This window comes from Hyalella azteca, unplaced genomic scaffold (assembly GCF_000764305.2).
Source record: "Hyalella azteca isolate HAZT.00-mixed unplaced genomic scaffold, Hazt_2.0.2 contig4078, whole genome shotgun sequence".
NCBI lineage: Eukaryota > Metazoa > Arthropoda > Malacostraca > Amphipoda > Hyalellidae > Hyalella > Hyalella azteca.
In genome coordinates, this window is record NW_025934304.1 from 68,152 (window position 1) to 86,173 (window position 18,022).

General features: G+C 34.5%; 1 protein-coding gene across 1 annotated transcript; it reads right to left on the reverse strand.

Annotated features, from left to right (window-relative positions):
• Nucleotides 1-4,844: 4,844 nt before the first annotated feature.
• LOC108673373 lies at nt 4,845-17,342 on the reverse strand. Its single transcript, XM_018161188.2, has 7 exons — nt 16,379-17,342; nt 14,533-14,705; nt 10,346-10,447; nt 9,801-9,909; nt 9,415-9,563; nt 7,796-7,925; nt 4,845-6,614 (listed from the first exon to the last, which is right to left on the reverse strand). The coding sequence occupies exons 1-7, from the start codon at nt 16,497-16,499 to the stop codon at nt 5,830-5,832; spliced, it is 1,569 nt and encodes a 522-aa protein (XP_018016677.1). The 5' UTR covers nt 16,500-17,342; the 3' UTR covers nt 4,845-5,829.
• Nucleotides 17,343-18,022: the final 680 nt, after the last annotated feature.

Sequence of the window (18,022 nt, forward strand, 5' to 3'; positions counted from 1 at the left end):
GACCTCAAATCTTCTAAATAAAGTGAATAATAGTAATAAAATCAAGGCTCTCTGACTATAAGTGACTGGATCATTTTTTATTCCTTGGAAGAGCTTTTCCGTCATCCTCTGAATTGCGCCTCAAAGTGTTTATAGACTTTAGAAACACTTTGTAGCTGATACTGAATGGACTGACACGAAACTATTAATGCACTCCAGATCTTCGCTTTAAATGACGGGAACAAATAACTATATCACTATTAATTTTCAGCTTTTTGATAGCATGAAACTAGTTTTGCTTTTCATAAAATTATCTTTTATCGTTTCTTTAATGGAAGAAGCATAAATTGAAAATTTCCAGGCTGTGTCCAAAAACTTTCATCTAGACGTTGCTAAAATGCCTTTATAAACAGCGTCATCATGAGCCGTTCTATAACTTCTTTTTTTCATAGTTTCTAGAATATTATGGTAACGGAAATATCCTCCCGACAGCTAATTCAATGCAATTATATTTTGATTGCCAGTTCTTAATTAACTGCGGCATAGACTTGAAGGTCGCAGAATTTGACAGGATGACATGAAGAGTTGTCGTAACTTTGACCGGAGAGCATGAAAATTGCTTTAATTTTCTTTAATGTTACTTCATATGAATTAAAATGAAGCTATGATTCATATTACGAATAGCGCTTTAATGCATTCGTAATTTTATAAGCGCACAGGAAAGCTCATTTGTGCGCACCATTTTCTTTTCTCTAAAATTAAACTTTCATTCATTCCATGAATTTGATTTATGGTAAGCTTGGAAGCCAAAGAGTGATGTGAATACGTTGCCTGTTGAATTTTTTAAACAACTTCGTGGCATATTTAAAAACATTGTGACATATTTCATTAGATTAGATATTAGATGTTTTTGTTGCGCATTATAGAGTAGTTTAGTGTTTAAATAATATATGTGAATTAGAAGGACGTTAATACGCTTTTAAGTACGTGGACATTAGCTTGTCAATTCTGCAACTAGTAAATTTCGAGAAATATTAACGAGAGAATCACGTTTGTGCGCCATTCATTTATAATTATTTCATCAAGAATTTATTTATTTTCAAATTTAATAAGCAAGGTGAAATTTTCCTGATAAAAATTAATCTTTTTAATGGAAACAATTCAAATCAAGGTCTTAAACATTGTATAATTGAATTTGCTGGAACTAGGATCATCAATTTACGAATCTTTTCGCGCGTACAACCTAATAATAACCAAAGATTACTCCCTATTAATCCCTCACGAAGTCCGTTGAACTATTAAAACTTCTCTACATTTGAGTTGAATGGTATACCCTCAATGCACCCATAACTTATCTATGGATTTTTGCTCCTGTGGTTCAAACAATGCAAGCACTTTTTTCGTTGATTATAGCTGGGCTCGTTTTTGTATAACTTGGGCAAGAAGGGTTCGTGATGCCAAATATTATGTTCATTAATATTACGAGGTTCGTAATGCAGCCTCGGGCTCATGGAGGTATGCTTTATTCGTACGTGTGTGCTTTGCGACCGCGATGCTCGAGTATTTTATTCTCTAATGAACCAACAAAAATTAGAAATAAGTTCTCGATGAGAAAAAAACGAGATAGAGACCAGACATTCGAAAATTATCCTGTTCAAACAATTATTATTGTTCAAAATTATTCTGTTCTGTTCAAAACAATCAGGGTTTATGTTCCTCTTGTTTTTATGATTCAATTGTACATTGTTGTTTGTGAACAATATTATACTTACCTTGTGATTTAATTGAATTATATTGCTTTCTTTGATGGTTTTTCAAAAAATTGAATGATTAATTCAAGCTGTTCTGATGAAATTGCCTTCTTTCATTGACTGGCTTGTACCGCTCACCAAACCCACGCACAATATTCACGAGTAACACTTACCATACCATCCAGATTTTATCACAATGAATAACTTTTCAAACTTAGTTCCAAAGCTCAAGATTTTATCGGGCATCTTGTGTGTGAAGCTCCAATCTCATCATCACTTCATTATAAATGATCTCCGACCCAGGGAACTCTTCTCTCTTATGCTGATGATATCAAACTCTTAGACATGCCCGTCAGGTCTTGATAGACATCGATCGCTTCGCCAAACTTTAGAGCTTCTCCGGCCACAAGAGCAGAAGCGTGACTGAGTGGATTTATCAAGATGAAAGTCATGCACAAACATGGATATGATGCTGTGATGTTATGATGAAGCAATCTGTGCTCTTCTCCGTGTTTTACTTATAGTATTACATAGATTTTCTTAAAAAAGCTTCTCAGAGTATAAGGCGAATGGGTACAAAGTTTCCTTGGGTTTATATTGTACTGTGGATGCATTTTTCTGCGGTGACAAATAAATTGTTTTAAATAGATAAAATATAATGTCAAGCAACAATCAAAAAATGATTTAAATTATTTATTATGCCGTGTCTATACCCAATTAAAAATCATTCAATAAATATGAAAACTAGTTTTCCATAAATCTATCAAGAAGTAATTTACCAAACTAGTTATTGAGTTTTCACTGCTCTTATATACTTCCATCATGAAAATTATGTGAAATGCTCAAGCAAATATTTTTCAGCTTTATGCCGTTAAATGAAGGGGTAAAATATTGCTATAATATTCATTTTCTCCTGATTCAGTTATTATGAGCTTTTAATTAGCAATACCTACATGATATACCTGCGGCGAACGTTACTATGGCTGCTTTAAAATGGAAACAACTTTTTAAATCTTATTCTAGTTTGAATTTATTCTTCAATCCATCTGCAATTTTTATTAGCAATACAAGGTTAATTGAATGAAAATTTTGATGTGCTTGGACCTTCAATTCATCTCAGACACTTCGGATTTATTCAGAAATTCACTACAGCTTTGTCACAGATGGATTTCAAGCACTAATTTTGAATCAAAATGAAGAATGACAGTCCCCTTCTTAGAATACCAGTCTCTCTCAGTCCCCTTTGATAAAAAATCATTGTTGAACACGAATATAAGCATTGAATTTTTGTGAATGAAAAACTGTATAACAGGGCAGATACTTGCGTTGACTTTTGACAGTAGTTTTAGTAATAATGGACTGCATCTTCTTCAACTTCCACCCACATATTCAGAAATAGTGCCTAAACTCTACGGAGATCAAAGCCCAAGTTTGATTAATCCTCCGAGATTATAGCCGGGCTCAGAGCACGATTTGTGGTCGATAAGTGCGATCAACGTGACGAATGAGGAAGTTTTTATCAAATGCCTGAGCAACACGTGGACTGAATGGATGAGAAATCATTCCTTCGAGCTTCATTCGGGTCATGTGTTAATTGGGTTTTTTTGAGCAATATTTTAGTTTCAGTTTGTTACCTGAGTAAAATTTTACTTTATTTTAGTTACTTAAGAAAAATATTAGTTTTAGTTTGGTTAATTGAACAAAATTTTTGCTTTAGCTTAGTTAATGGAACAGTATTTTTAGTTTTAGCTTGGTTACTTGAACAAAATTCTAGTTTAAGTTACTTGAACACTATTTTAGTTTTTGTTTAGTTATTGGAATAAATTTTAGTTGTAGTTTAGTAACTGAATCAAAATGTTAGCTTTAGCATAGTTAATAAGACACAATTTTACTTATAGTTTAGTTACTTGTACAAAATTTTAGTTTTACTTCAGTTATTGGAACAAATTTCAGTTTTAGTTCAGTTACTTGAACAAACTTTTAGTTTTATTTTAGTAACGTGAATAAAATTTTAGTTTTAGTTTAGTAACTTGAACAGAATTATGGTTGTAGATTAGAAACTTCAACAAAATTTTAGTTTTAGTTAAGTAACTGGAACATATTTTTAATTTTAGTTCTGTTACTTGAGCAAAATATTAGTTTTAGTTTAGTTACTTAAACCAAATTTAAGTTTTAGTTTAGGTAGTTGAACAAAATTCTAGTAAAATAAAAATGCGCCTTTTTAAATAAACACAGCCAACTTTGCACTAGGAGTTTAAAATTTCCTGCAGTGAAATCAGGAATTAAACACTCCTTTCCTAGTTGCAATTTAAGAATATATCTCTTCGTATATTGAGCTATTTGTGTTAACCCTCTACATAAAGCTTACATCAACGTTTATAATTTCAGACCTTTTTTATTCCATAACTTATTTCACTGTAACGACTTGATACCTTGAAAAATATTTGAAGTTCTAGGTATTTTTATGATAAAATGTGCTGGAGTTTGTAGATGCAGATACCTCCTTACATATTCGTCTTATTTTTGTTATATCATTGACGTATTTGAAAATTGTATATAAAATGTTTAACTAAATTGCAACACCTCGATGAAATAGAAGCAAAATCCCAATGATATATCCACAAGACTTGCCGATCCTACGGATCTGCCTATTGATATTATGCTGGTATGCTGAGATTCTTCTAGCAGTGGCGGTGACGATCCTTGTGATCTGTTTTTTTTTTAATTCAGGAAACGCCGCTAAGATCTTTTTTGTTGAAAATTTAGTCATTATAAAAATATAACTCGAAGTGCATCTTAATAAAGACACGCACCGTTTTATCAGCCTCTTCCTGCCATTAAAAAATGTTTCGCCTGTAACAAAGGAAACAATTGCCTGTTGAACGCCTACCTCGTAAAATTAAGGTAAAATTTCGTTAATGGAAACAGGGATTGAGTCCAGGCCACCTGTTAGAATTCCTAATAACTCACATTTGCACGCAGAACTGATTAAGAAATGCAATAAATACAAATCTGGATCCAACAAATGCTGGTCAATTAAATTAGGATATTCAAATTTTGTTTAATCAGCGTCAATTTTTTATTAATTACAAAAATCAAAACTACAAAATTTCATTTCTGACGATTATTTTGAATGTACAAGTAACATCTAAGACGACGTCGTCACTTAAAGCTCACATCTGGGGTAATTTTTGTCCCAGTTTAACACGCTATAATTGCTATACAATGATGCAAATCACGAACATCTTGGAAGTGGGATATGAATTAACAATTTAACTGAAACTACTGATTATCAAAACCAAATATAATTTATTTATATTAATTTATCAAATTTTACCTGAAAAATTGGCTTATACAATCGAATTATTTTAATGAAATGAGGCAATTGAAACTTTTACAACACACTCTCTGCAGCATTTAGGCTGCGCTTGATATTTACAGATAATATTTACATGACAGGTTGGTAATGGAAAAAGCTTGTAGGACGAAACAAAAATGTTTAGGCATACAAAAAGGTCTGAACGATCTTCCAATCAAGATATTTTATTTAACCTTAAATAACATCAAATTACGAGCATAATCATTGCTTACCCATAACACCAAATCGACTTATTAGAATGAGAAAAAAAAATTTCCGTAAAATAAACGTTTCCCGGTAAACGTTTTACCCGTTAAATGATCAGTGCAGATTTTGACCGCCAAGCTCACAAAGTTTCGAAGGAAATTTGATAAGAATATCGGAGAAATTAAAGCGACTAAATAAAACACATTCATTATCTCGTATAAACGTGATTGTCAATCATCTTATGGCGGCCATTTCCGAAGGACTCTGAAGATGATTATTATTTCGATAGAAAATGAATTCATTTCTTAAAATGGCTTTTCTTACCGGAGAAATTATATTTTTTAAGCCTAGAAGGTTGTGTTTGAAATAATCATATTAGATTTGAAAATTATTTTCAAAATTTTTGCGTATATGCGAAATTAAAGAGAACGAATGATTACCTTGATCTGTTATATATTAGACACACTTAATGAAACTCACGCTCTCTCTATGCTATATCATCTTGACTAGATATGCAACGAAAAGCGCATCTATTTAACGACTTTTTTTCCTGTGGCTCGAAGTAATTATCGTCGTGACGTAGGAGGTAAATGAGAAATAATTCTTTGATGTTTGATTGAGATCTCCTGACATAGCAGCCGTCATGATAAGATCGTCACACGCATGTTCTGTAATCATAAAGCTCTTACCAGGATCTAAATTGTGAGTTCCTTTCCATAGGTCTTGTGATTTTCGATCAGAATTGAAACTCGTAGAATTCCCTTCCTTTGCGACATGTTTGTCGCAGCATGGACGATTTTTTAACAGCAGTTCATTGTCTTTGCGCTTCAAGCTCGGAAGTTTTAAGTTTGCTTGCGTGAGAAAAGCTTTTGTGTTAAAATTCTGCAGTGCAATACAAGCTAAAGGAATACTTATGCCCACAATAATTCGAACTGCGCTAATAAATACCAATTTCAAACCAGCAATAACTGAATCCATTACATCACGATCGCAATATTTGGAAAATTGTTGCCATTCAAGCACATCGAGGACAGGTAGAATATATTTGATGTCTTCGCAATCACGGAAATTGACACGTCTGTTGTACGTCGTCGCGCGGTCACTGAGATCGCTGGCTGTTGTCCGAGTCTCAGTCCGGATAAGAACGTCGTCCGACGATCCAATTTGGTCGCGGTCTTGGAACCTTTGTGGTGTTTTCTTGCAATGGTTTCCTAGATATTCCAGGCTAGCTGCTAAGAATAGGAATGGGTGAGCATGGCCAATAGAACGCAACGTTGCTGATGATGAGCCTGAATGGATCGCTGCAGGGGTCTCGCCACCTGAAAAAAACCGTAGAGAACCTTTGTTATGAGGAACCGACAGACTTTTGTGTTTTCAGGGAGTCCCGTCAAAATATTTACGCTTTAACAATGGGGACACCCGTCACGTGACTCACTTGCAGCCCTGCTGTCACCTTCACAGTCTTCGCAGGAACAACGATAGAGAATGCTAGTTTATTAGCGACTTTAAATATCACCAATTGTTGGCAAATCATTGGCTTACTTTTGCCGTTTCAACAACATCTTAGAATAACAATATGAAATCTATTCGTATTGCAACCTTCCTCATATATGCACACTATGAAATTAAAATTGCGCCCACATAACATTTTCTAGTTCTTTGTTTAGTTGTCAAGCACGAGAACTTATTTACAGATCAAAAATTTCCCGATAAAACAGGATTTCGTTAACATTTTTTACGAAAAAGTAGGCCTTAAAATTTCAGCTTCAAATGATCGTGGAATCAAAATTAATTACAAAAAAACAAAAGCTTAATTTTAAATACATCTAAAAAAATGTGCACCTCACAAAACTCAAATAATATTTATTGTGATTTCATTGCCGCTAATAAAATACATTTATTGTCCAACAGTTTTGAGCCTCAAGAACACGAGCATAAATTAATTTAAAAAATTTGGCGGCCAATCGAAAAATCCTATATTTGGTCCAGACTTTGAAAATAACTCAATTTAAAGATACAAAATGGACACTGAAAAGTCTATATGCGTGATGCATTTAGAAACTTGAACAAACGCTTACAATTAAATTCCGCTCATATTACTTGGACGAATTTTATCATTTACAGTGAAATTGCACTTTATTAAAGGCATAGAAATAATTATGTTACTTGTACACACAAAGTTTATAGAAAAATTTCAAAATCTTGAAAAATACCAGGAAAAAATTACCTTAAAGCAAAATTTAGTCAAGAACATTCAAGTTTCGTCATTCATTATAATGCCGCACCACATTAAATTTTAGCAATCTATAATCGTATGTTCAAAGTATTCAATTTTCAAATCCTATCAAAAGCCTATGTAATTCGCCGTATTAGGAAATAAATAAGAAAATTGTTAACGAGAAGTACTCTTTGGTCCTCATCGATACTTGCATTGAAGAACAGCTTTTGCCCAACAAGACCATTTTCTCCATGCTCTGCCTGACCCCGCAAGTCCACTAACCTCTCAGGACATGCACGAGTATGTGTGAGGACTGAGCGTTCGATGGCACGCAGCTGTAGTTGCCTGTGGACTGTGGACCGACCTCCCCTAGGAATAGCACGCTCACCTCCCCACCAGTGTCAACCTTCACCTGATGGACGGGCACGTCGAAAACAATTACACTATAAATCAATCAGTCTCTAAAGCTTAAATGACTAAATTAAGTAATTGTGAGGGAATAATTGAATTTGTGACAGTATCTTCCGTCAAAAAAAATTAACATTGCTGCACTCGTCAAAGCCGCCTTTTGAATTGCGTATTCCCTTATATGACCTGGTCTGGTTTTCTGTAAACCAGACGCTCTGAAAAATTAAAAAGATCTCACCAAATAATCCTGCTAATATTCGTTGCAATTTTTTATAGTTTAATAAATTCAGAGACCTTTTCACATATTTCTCATGGAATCATTTGTGAAAGGCTTCAAGTGAGTTTTTAATTGCACTCAATGGGATGTACTCATACGCAGTTTTCAGGAGTATTTTTTACCGGAGTATGAAAATATTCAAGATAATCCTTGTGCGCTTCATACCTTGGTATCATTGTTGATCATCCTGTCGTTATGGTACCAGAAGACGTAAGACGTAAAAGACGTAAAAATTTCAAGATAATCCTTGTGCGCTTCATACCTTGGTATCGACTCCCCTAGGAAGAGCACGCTCACTTCCCCTCCAGTGTCAACCTTCACCTGATGGTGAGCACGTCGAAAACAATTACACTATAAATCGAGCAGTTAGTAAAGCTTAAGTAACTAAGTTCATTACTATTGAGGAAATAATTTAATTTAGTGGCAGTATCTTCCGTCAAAAAAATTGAAAATACCGCACTCGTCAATGCAACATATTTTCTCTTATATTACCTGTCATGCATTTTGCTAAAACACTCATTTAATAAATCAGTAAAGTGACAAATTTTGAATCTTTAGGTAAAAGAATTTCCATTCTTTCGCTTCCATCAAATGCTCGCTAACAATAACTTCAATAACAATTAATGCAGTGAAATTAGCGCGCATGGCTTGTCTATAAGGAGTTATCACTTGTTAAGTCATGTCCTTTTGAGTTATTAGCGTCAGTTATTCTTACTTCAGTTATTTCTACTTCATTTAATCCTACTTCAGCTGTTTCTATTTTAGTCACTTGAGTAATGTCTGCAGTCACTTGCTAGAGTCGTTAAAAACTGTCGCTCAATGGCCGACAGTCTATAGTAAAACTCAACTTACTAACTAAATAACATTGCTTTTTCTAAACCAGACGTTCTCACAAATTAAAAAAAGATCTCACCAAATAATCCTGCTGATATTCGTTGCAATTTTTTATAGTTTAATAAATTCAGAGACCTTTTCACATATAATTTCTCATGGAATCATTTGTGAAGGGCTTCAAGTGAGTATGTAATGGCACTCAATGGGATGTACCCATACGCAGTTTTCAGGAGTATTTTTTATTCGTGTATGTTAAATTTCAAGATAATCCTTGTGCCCTTATACCTTGGTATCATAGTTGATCATCCTGTCGTTATGGTACCAGAAGACGTAAGACGTAAAAGACGTAAAAATTTCAAGATAATCCTTATGCACTTCATACCTTGGTATCGTAGTTGATCATCCTGTCGTTATGGTACCAGAAGACGTAAGTTGGAGGCTGCGTATTCTTACGAAGAACGCAAACGAGTCGCAGCGAGCTGCCCATTGTCATGTATTTCTCCGGACCCCCGAGAATTTCAGACGTAGCTTCTGCAAGCACACAAATGCTCTTATNGGTATAGACAATACACTTAAAAATAAACTCACCCACGACATGAAGGGTATAGACAATACACTTAAAAATAAACTCATCCACGACATGAAGGGTATAGACAATGCCCTTAAAAATAAACTAACCCACGACGTGAAAGGTATAGACAATGCCCTTAAAAATAAACTAACCCACGACGTGAAAGGTATAGACAATACACTTAGAAATAAACTCACCCACGACGTGGAGCGTCGACAACAAACTGATGGGAGGATGCGTGGCGATCTGACATTCGTAGACGCCTTCGTCCCTCTTCTGGACGTAGCGGATGTGCAACTGCCAGTCCTGACGTGGCCAAGAAATTCGACGAGTCAAAACATGTTAAGGGCGAGAATTTACGTTCAGGTCGAGTGAGAACATGTTAAGAACGAGAATTTAGGTTAAGGGCGAGCGAGAACATGTTACGGGCGAGAATTTACGTTAAGGGCGAGCGAGAGCATATTAAGGGGAGAATTTTTGTTTACGAATTTACTAAGGATAAGATTACCTCAATTATATTTAAAAATTATGTTCTAAAAACTAGTCACTCTTTTTTCATTTTCATTGTGAAATTTCTTCTACTGAGCATAAAATCTATTCTATCCATCAATTCTGCAATTATTTAAGAATACTACTTATATTGTTAATATTGTTAATCAATTAATTTAAGAATTATTATTAATATAAAGGTTTTATTAATTTAAAGACCAAGAAATTTCTGTTGATATCTAAATTAAACGACCTTCTCGCTCTTGATGTATCTGACACTGAAGCGCTGGTCGCTGCTGTATGCCACAGGGCCCACTGTCAGCAGATGATAGTCCCGACGCCGGACCCAAGATACCTGTAACAACAACGAAATTTTATTCGTTATTGGCATGTAATAATAAAGTTTTAAAATGATCAAGGAATTTTAAGAAACACTCCTGATGTATAATCGACTATACCTGCAATCACGACAGTCAAATTTCATGTGATAATAGATTATAATTTTTTATCTTGAATGTACAAAGAATAATGTACTTAGTTTAGCTGTTTCATGGTTGCACTGCTCACATTATCAATAGGAATTCCGATTTATTTTTAATTTATAATTGTCATAACCGCTTCGCCTCATATATGTCTGAGATTCGTCCGCATTAGTCCGGGAATTGTCCGCGGTTAATTCGAACTTTGCCAGAGATTTATCTGCTACTAATACGAACTTGCCGGTGAGTTGTCTGTGCTAGAAGTACCTCGCTATATTTAGAATGTTAGGCAAAATTATACTCACGGATAAGCAAGTTAACATATATAAGAGTACAAGATTATTTTAAATGCTCAATGCCCGTTGTGTAAAAAGTTCAATGGTAATTTGAAAACAAAGCCATCAACAAAACAAAGAGCCATCTGCGGTCGTAGTATCCGGTGAAATCAGGAACAAAAAATATTTCACGATTTGAAAAGATATAATATTTTCGATGTTATTACAATATAAAGCAGTAATCCTGACACACTCCCGATAGTATTCATTTTAACGAATATTAAGGGATAAATATCATCATCACTAATAATACTTTCAAACTCAGAGGAAAAAGTAATGACTGCTCACCATTGAAACCCGGAAAACTGTCAAATTTCCGTTTTTCAATCAATATTTATTGACAGCTTCCAAAATTAAGTGTCTCGTTATTCTGCCTAAGAAACAACACGAAGCGACACTCGGTGGAGAATCACACTGGGCACCGAAGAAAACATAACCCGTTGAAAAGTCTCAACTTTTCGTTTACAATACGTGAAACTGAAATATTATTACATTATTAAAACTGGTCATTTGATGTGAAGTTTCCTCGACAGTCATTCATTAATTCAAGAATAATTCTTTGACTCTAATGGCTAAAGCAAGTAATTTTCCATAAAAATATCAGAAGCAAAAAAATCCCACAGGCGCATCTTTTTTAGGCAACATGGCGGCGAAGAATGTAGACGCCTTTAACGAGGGTTCTTATCTCAAGATATTCCGCCTCTGAGGCTCACCATGAGCCTCCTTATGGCCGCTGGGGACATTCTTAAGAAAAACTCAGCCCGCACAAGAATGGCTCAGTCTAACGTACGTCTCAAGTGTGGGATTCTAGGGCGACGTTATCACTCAGTAAATTCTGTGGTGTTACTTTTATTCTTAAACAACAAAAGGAAATGAATAATGCCAAAGTTTAATACTTGCATGTAATTCTACCGTGCATTGAGGTTCAATTTAAGAAGCAATATAACACCGCACTTTATTTCACTGCAAAAGCAAACAAAATCCCGAGATATTCTTTTAGCCTTGACCCTTAATTCTAAGCTCATAAATTGAAAGACTATGAAACCTCGAAACACGTATAATTCAATAAAATAAATCTATGACTAAAATAAAATGACAAAGGAGCAAGCATCATCTAAAAGTGCATCAAAAACATTTTTTTACACCGCTTCTTTTTCGGTTTGTTTGACATTCCCAAAAATACCTGACATGAAAGAAATGAACAATTTTCAAGCAATTTCTCTCATGAGCTCCTGTGACGAATGATATTCTGTTTGCTTCCACGGGTGCTGCCTCGAGCGTCTAATAAATCATAAGAAGTTACCGCAATAACTTGGAATTTCCAGTCGACCACACGAACGAATCAGGAGTTCCTTCAGATCTGCACCGGCAGGAAGAACGAAGCTACCTTCCTGTGCAAGTCCAAATCCTGGGGCTTATTCTTCTTCGTCAAGATGTCCCTTTGCATTCTCGTCCATTTTTCCTAAAAGCTTTATCAGACAAAACCTCAAAGGCAACGCACGGCTGTGAAACTTGGTATCTAGTTTCATTTCCACCTTCAGAATCCTCAAATACTTTTACGAGTAAAAGTTACCAATTTTGAGGGAATCGACAGAATTAATTAACATATGCAAATTGCGTGGAAATGGCGTGACCAAAAATGTACCGAAACCGCGATGCAAACGGTGATAGTGAAGGAGGTAATCATGAACATTATGAAATGAATTCACCAAAAAATTCTCTGAGAGCATTTTTATCATAGCAAATTTGCGATTTTCAGATGAAAACTACGAAATTTTGTACAACAGGAATGATTGTTCTTCTTATGAAATTTATTTATTATATGATAATCAATTAATTTTTTTCGAATAATCTTGAAAAAGTTCCACATGCTGTGTCTTTCTAAGATTCATTTCGTAGTTCATCAGATACACTTTGTACTTAATTATATTCATTAATTTTTGTACCTTTAATCACAATTAACTGTAGAAAATAAGTTTTCATTCGAGCGTTGAAACACAGACCTGCATAAATGGGATGTTAACAGGAGCTGTGTAAATCCAACTAACATAGCCTTTCTTGAAGAAAAAATTCATCTTTATCAGGCCTAATTAAACCTATTTTATGCTTGCTATGATTGTATATTCTATCTTAATTACAAAATTACTTTAGAATTTAGTAATTGCCGCTTCCGCGCTCAGAAGATGACGCTTGTTATCTTGAAACCGCGAGTTCTTTATCATTGAAAAGCTATATTTTCTTATGATGAGGAAGCCGTGAGATCATCAATATGATCAAGCTGCAAATTTTTCATTGTCTTAGAGCTACAAACTCCTTATAATAATGAGCCAGAGAGTTTATGAATATAATAAAACAGCTCTTTCTTCATAATCAAAATTCCAAGTCAAGAGTTCTATTTCACCACCTCCGTAACGCTAAATTTTTGCTTCCAAGTAGAGCCAAACATTGCGATTTAAATTTACTTAATTGAAATTTAAGAATACTTTTTTATAGTAGTAATCGTTTAGACGGAAAAAATTCTTCTATGCTTAGCCGCAATTTAAGCAATGTCTCTGAATTGCAGAAAGACATACATCGCATTTAACAAGTACAGATTGGCAGATGAATTTCAAATTGGATAAAATTTTCTGTCCAATTTAAATACAACGCTTCGTCTATGTTATAGTCGGAACAATGCTGCGTAAATACATCCTAACTCGGATGAATAGTGCCGCTAAAAGTGTCACAAAGGGTTACATTGTTGCACTCACGTCTGCGAATACTTGGAAAGTTGAGGTAAAAAGTATGGATAAATGCAAAACCAAGGCGAAAAACTCACCGTACTTTTGAAATAATTGGTGTGTTAAAATAAAAATTGATGATATGCTGTACAACTGCCCTACATTCAATATAACTCTGAAAGCGATGGGTGAGCTAAAATAAAATGATTGATGAAAAGTTAGAAAAAGTGTTCAACACTCGCTGTATTTCTGAAAATCACAGATAAGCTGCAATAGAAAGCTTGAAGAAAAACAATAAAAACTGCGCAATACTCATTTTATTTCTGAAATTGCCACTTGAGTTAAATTAAAATGCTTAAAGAAACGTAATGTAATAAAAAATCCCCAACACTCACTTTAGCTCTAAAAATATAGTTGAGCTAAAATAAAATTATAAAAAAAAAATCTTTAAGAAAAGCAGTAACTGCGCGACACTCACACGCTTTATCTCTGAAAACATAGGTGAGCTAAAATAAAATCCTAAAAAAATCCTGAAATAAAGCAATAACTGAGCGACACTCACGCGCTTTATCTCTGAAAACATGGGTGAGCTAAAATAAAATTTAAAAAAATCCTGAAATAAAGCAATAACTGCGCGACACTCACACGCTTTATCTCTGAAATTTTTGGTTGAGTTAAAATAAAATTCTAAAAAAATCCTGAAATAAATCAATAACTGCATTACTGCGCGACACTCACACGCTTTACTGCAGAAAATATATGTGAGCTAAAATAAAATTTAGAAAAATCCTGAAATAAAGCAATTACTGCGCGACACTCACACGCTTTACTGCAGAAAATATATGTTAGCTAAAATAAAATTCAAAAAAAAATCCTGAAATAAATCAATAACTGCGCGACACTCACTGTGTTCTCGCCGACGTGCTCAGTGGTGCAGTGCAGGACTGCAGTGGTGCCGACCTGTGAGTGCAGTTCCGTGTTGTTCTCTTGCTGGAAGACCGGTGGTGCAGTGACCGTCGTCGAGAACTCGCGAGGACCGCCGAAAATACGTGGCAGTTGCGTCGATATCGGCCGGGGAGCTGCGACGTATAAGGAAAATTTCCGAGAATTTAAATGTAAAGAAAACGTTAAGTAGATTCGCCATATCTTCACTATCTTTATTTTAAATATGATGGGCATCCTTAACGATTTGTTGTCTTTGAATTATTGTTGGTGAACTTACGATTTGCAGACAAATAATGTTAGTACGTTACTTGATGTATTGCTTCCTAATACGGTGAGATGAGTGTGGAAGGCAATCGATGTGAAAACGGACATTGATTTTGAATTAAGTATGGCGAATGAGAGAAATGTAAGTTAATGTAAAAATTTGAAGTGTAATTTATGCATTAAAAGGTAAATTTACGGATTATCAAGGAAAATAATTTGAGATCGATTGAACAAAATAATTTTGGGAAAGCGATAGAAAGCTTGAAGAATAAAAATAATGGTTCCTTATACTATTCGTCATTCTCAAGTGATGCAAACCATTTGAATAACGAGTGTACAAATATTTCAATCGATTAAGTTCAAAATTATTCAACGTTCAAATCGCCTGATCGACCAAACACGCCAGTCTAAGAAATCTTCAAAGTGGAGATTTTAATCTAAATTTTGGACTAAGACCATCCGACTGCAAACCTCAGTACTGAGCACCCACGATTTAGCAACACTCTAGTCGCTCGCTTAGAATAACTGCATTTGGGCCTTTATTCTCCCAAAGAGACTCGCTCAGACGAGCAAACATTTCCAAGTGTTGCGGGGCTACACCAGCGCAATCACTAACACTAACACTTCTGGAACGCTCACGCGATTAACATGGCGGTTATATATAATACGATCTTCCTGTGATATTCATAAGCATTGCATTATTCATTCTGCACAACTACTGGAGGTAGGTTGAGTTCCGGATTAAGTATTATGTAAACATCAAACTGGATAAAGGATAAACACGTTCTCTAAATGCGTATAGATCTCGGTGCGTGAACTCTGGCTTTAGTTTGTTTCGATAAAAGCAGTCTCACTACAGCGATCTACTGCATGACATGTTTTGATCGGAGCCATTGCATTAGTTAAGGCCATTCATAGGCTGAATATATAAACACGCGTCCCCTAAAAATGTGATTGGCTGCAAAAAGTGTAGAACATCAAAATGTGGGTAACATGGAATTGAAAAGAAGTAACCCCTTTGCATTATAACCCTTCTCTGATGACAATTCGAAAGAAAATACACCCATCAAAAATTGTCGACAGATAATAATTCTCACTTTTTTCCGTGGAAAAGGGTATACACCTTTGCCTAATGAATAATTACCCAACTGTACCTCGATATAATTTGTCCAAATAAAAAATTGGACAGATTATAAAATTTCCTTTCTAAATCGAATGATAATTTTGTGAAGAAGCAAGAACACAATCGTAAATCCTCAAAAGTCTGAAATCGAGTTTCCCAACAAAAATTTATGAATTCTTTTAACTGCGATAATTTTAATATTTTTGGACCTATTTCATACCATAAGGCACAGAAAAATTCTAAATTGTTGTAGAAAATGTTCTACACAATTTATGTGGTACCTTAAACACAGCGCATTTCCGTACGATTCCGGAATTACATTACTGATAGAACTACCAGACTAGGCAAAATTTTTTACATTTCCAGGAGTCAATGAGACGGATATTGCAGCTGTAAGTCTAGATGCATTGAATTACTCACACAGCAGCTCCGGGATGCCGTGGGCGCCGACGCAGCAGAGTAGGAGCGTGTGGAGGAAAAGCCGCCGGAACCCCGTGTTGACCACCGGAAATACGGGCAAACAACTGCCCCGACACATCATGTATAGAAGCGTCCCAGACGCAGCTAAGAAATATAGTTCGACTTCAGTGATCTCCAGAATTGTTTTCCTGCTTCAGGAATCTCTAAGTTTTTTTGCATGTGTCTGTCAAAAAGTTTTATTGTAATTTTTCAGCTTCACGAAATATACAAAAATTTTCTGTACCTGGAAAAGTCACTAATAGGTTCATTAATATTTATTTGTCAATTCACGTGCGGTACAATAATTTCCTGTCATCTAAGTTAATTATTAAATCATTTTGATTCACAGATTATTTCCGATCAAATTGCAAACAATGGAAAAGTTTTGAAAAAAGAATTGAATTATAACACCAATTTCATCGTTGGGTTCCACAAATGAGTGATTATTTCGTAAACGACATTTGTGAATAGTTTTTCACTGACAGTATTTTTTCAAATCGATCACTTCTTAGTTTGTAGACGACAGGTTCATTTTCACGATCCCCTCTCTCCGGCCAGCATCACAACAAAGGCTGCACATATTGAACAAGGGATATTTTCAAAATATTAAATTATGCTTCTATAATTTAAATGCTGGTAGTAAAATTTTCATGATTGAAAAACATTAACAGTTGAAATTCTGCTCATATGTTGTAGGATGATCCAAATTTGAAATTTTTCTTCGTGTAGACAAGATATTCTTATAGTCCTTTTTATGTTTCCGGCGCAAGAAATATCTTAACTTTTCGTGTTACATCCAAAAAAATTTAGTGGACTAATTTGGCTTATCGTTGACCATTCGTATTCAAATTTTCCTTTATTCGTTATGATTTTTAACAAGCACGAGGTTAGTCTGGAATGCACTGTCTTTCTATTTATCCTGAAATTCTGTTGGAGAGAATTATTATCATTAGTTTCATGTTTAGATTATAAAAGAGTCTACAAAACATTTTTTAACACTAACGTAAAAACAATGTGGACGTCAATTGACGATTAAAAAATGATTTTCTACTACAATTTTTTTAAGCTCCCGGCACAAGCATGAAAATAATTGCAGAAAATTGTGAGTTATACTTTATTTAATTTTCATGATCCGAACAATAACATTTGGCCTGATAGAGTACTTGTCTAAATTAAATTATTCCAAATGAAAACGCATCAATTAATTCTGTACAATTCAAGCTAATCTTTCCATTCAGATAAGTAGTGAGTTTAATACAAATTTTTCAATATTTAAAGATGTATTTAGCACGATGAAGGTTTTATTATCATCAGTAGTATTTATATTAATGATAACGTGATATGCAATAATAATTAATCTGAACCAAACGTGTGGTAATATTCATTTATTTGCGTGATCACTGTAGAAAAACTATTTTATCTCGCGATTACATAACATTAAGATGGATACATTTTTAGAGTTAACATTACTCCAATTCATTCTTCCTTCACCCATTAAATCTAGAGCAAAAGGCAGTTCTGAAATTTTAAATCAATTCTGCATGAATATTTGTAAATCATGACTGTTCAAGCGATGGAGATTCATCCACTTTATTGAGTATTGAG

Bases quoted from the DNA above. Each gene is read 5' to 3' on its own strand.
- LOC108673373 (XM_018161188.2), bottom strand. From the start codon at position 16,499: ATGATGTGTCGGGGCAGTTGTTTGCCCGTATTTCCGGTGGTCAACACG. The intron at 9,910-10,345 runs GTCGTTTAATTT...TGGCCACGTCAG, and splicing joins GATACATCAAGAGCGAGAAG to GACTGGCAGTTGCACATCCG. The intron at 7,926-9,414 runs GTATGAAGTGCA...CCCGTCCATCAG, and splicing joins TGATCAACTACGATACCAAG to GTGAAGGTTGACACTGGTGG.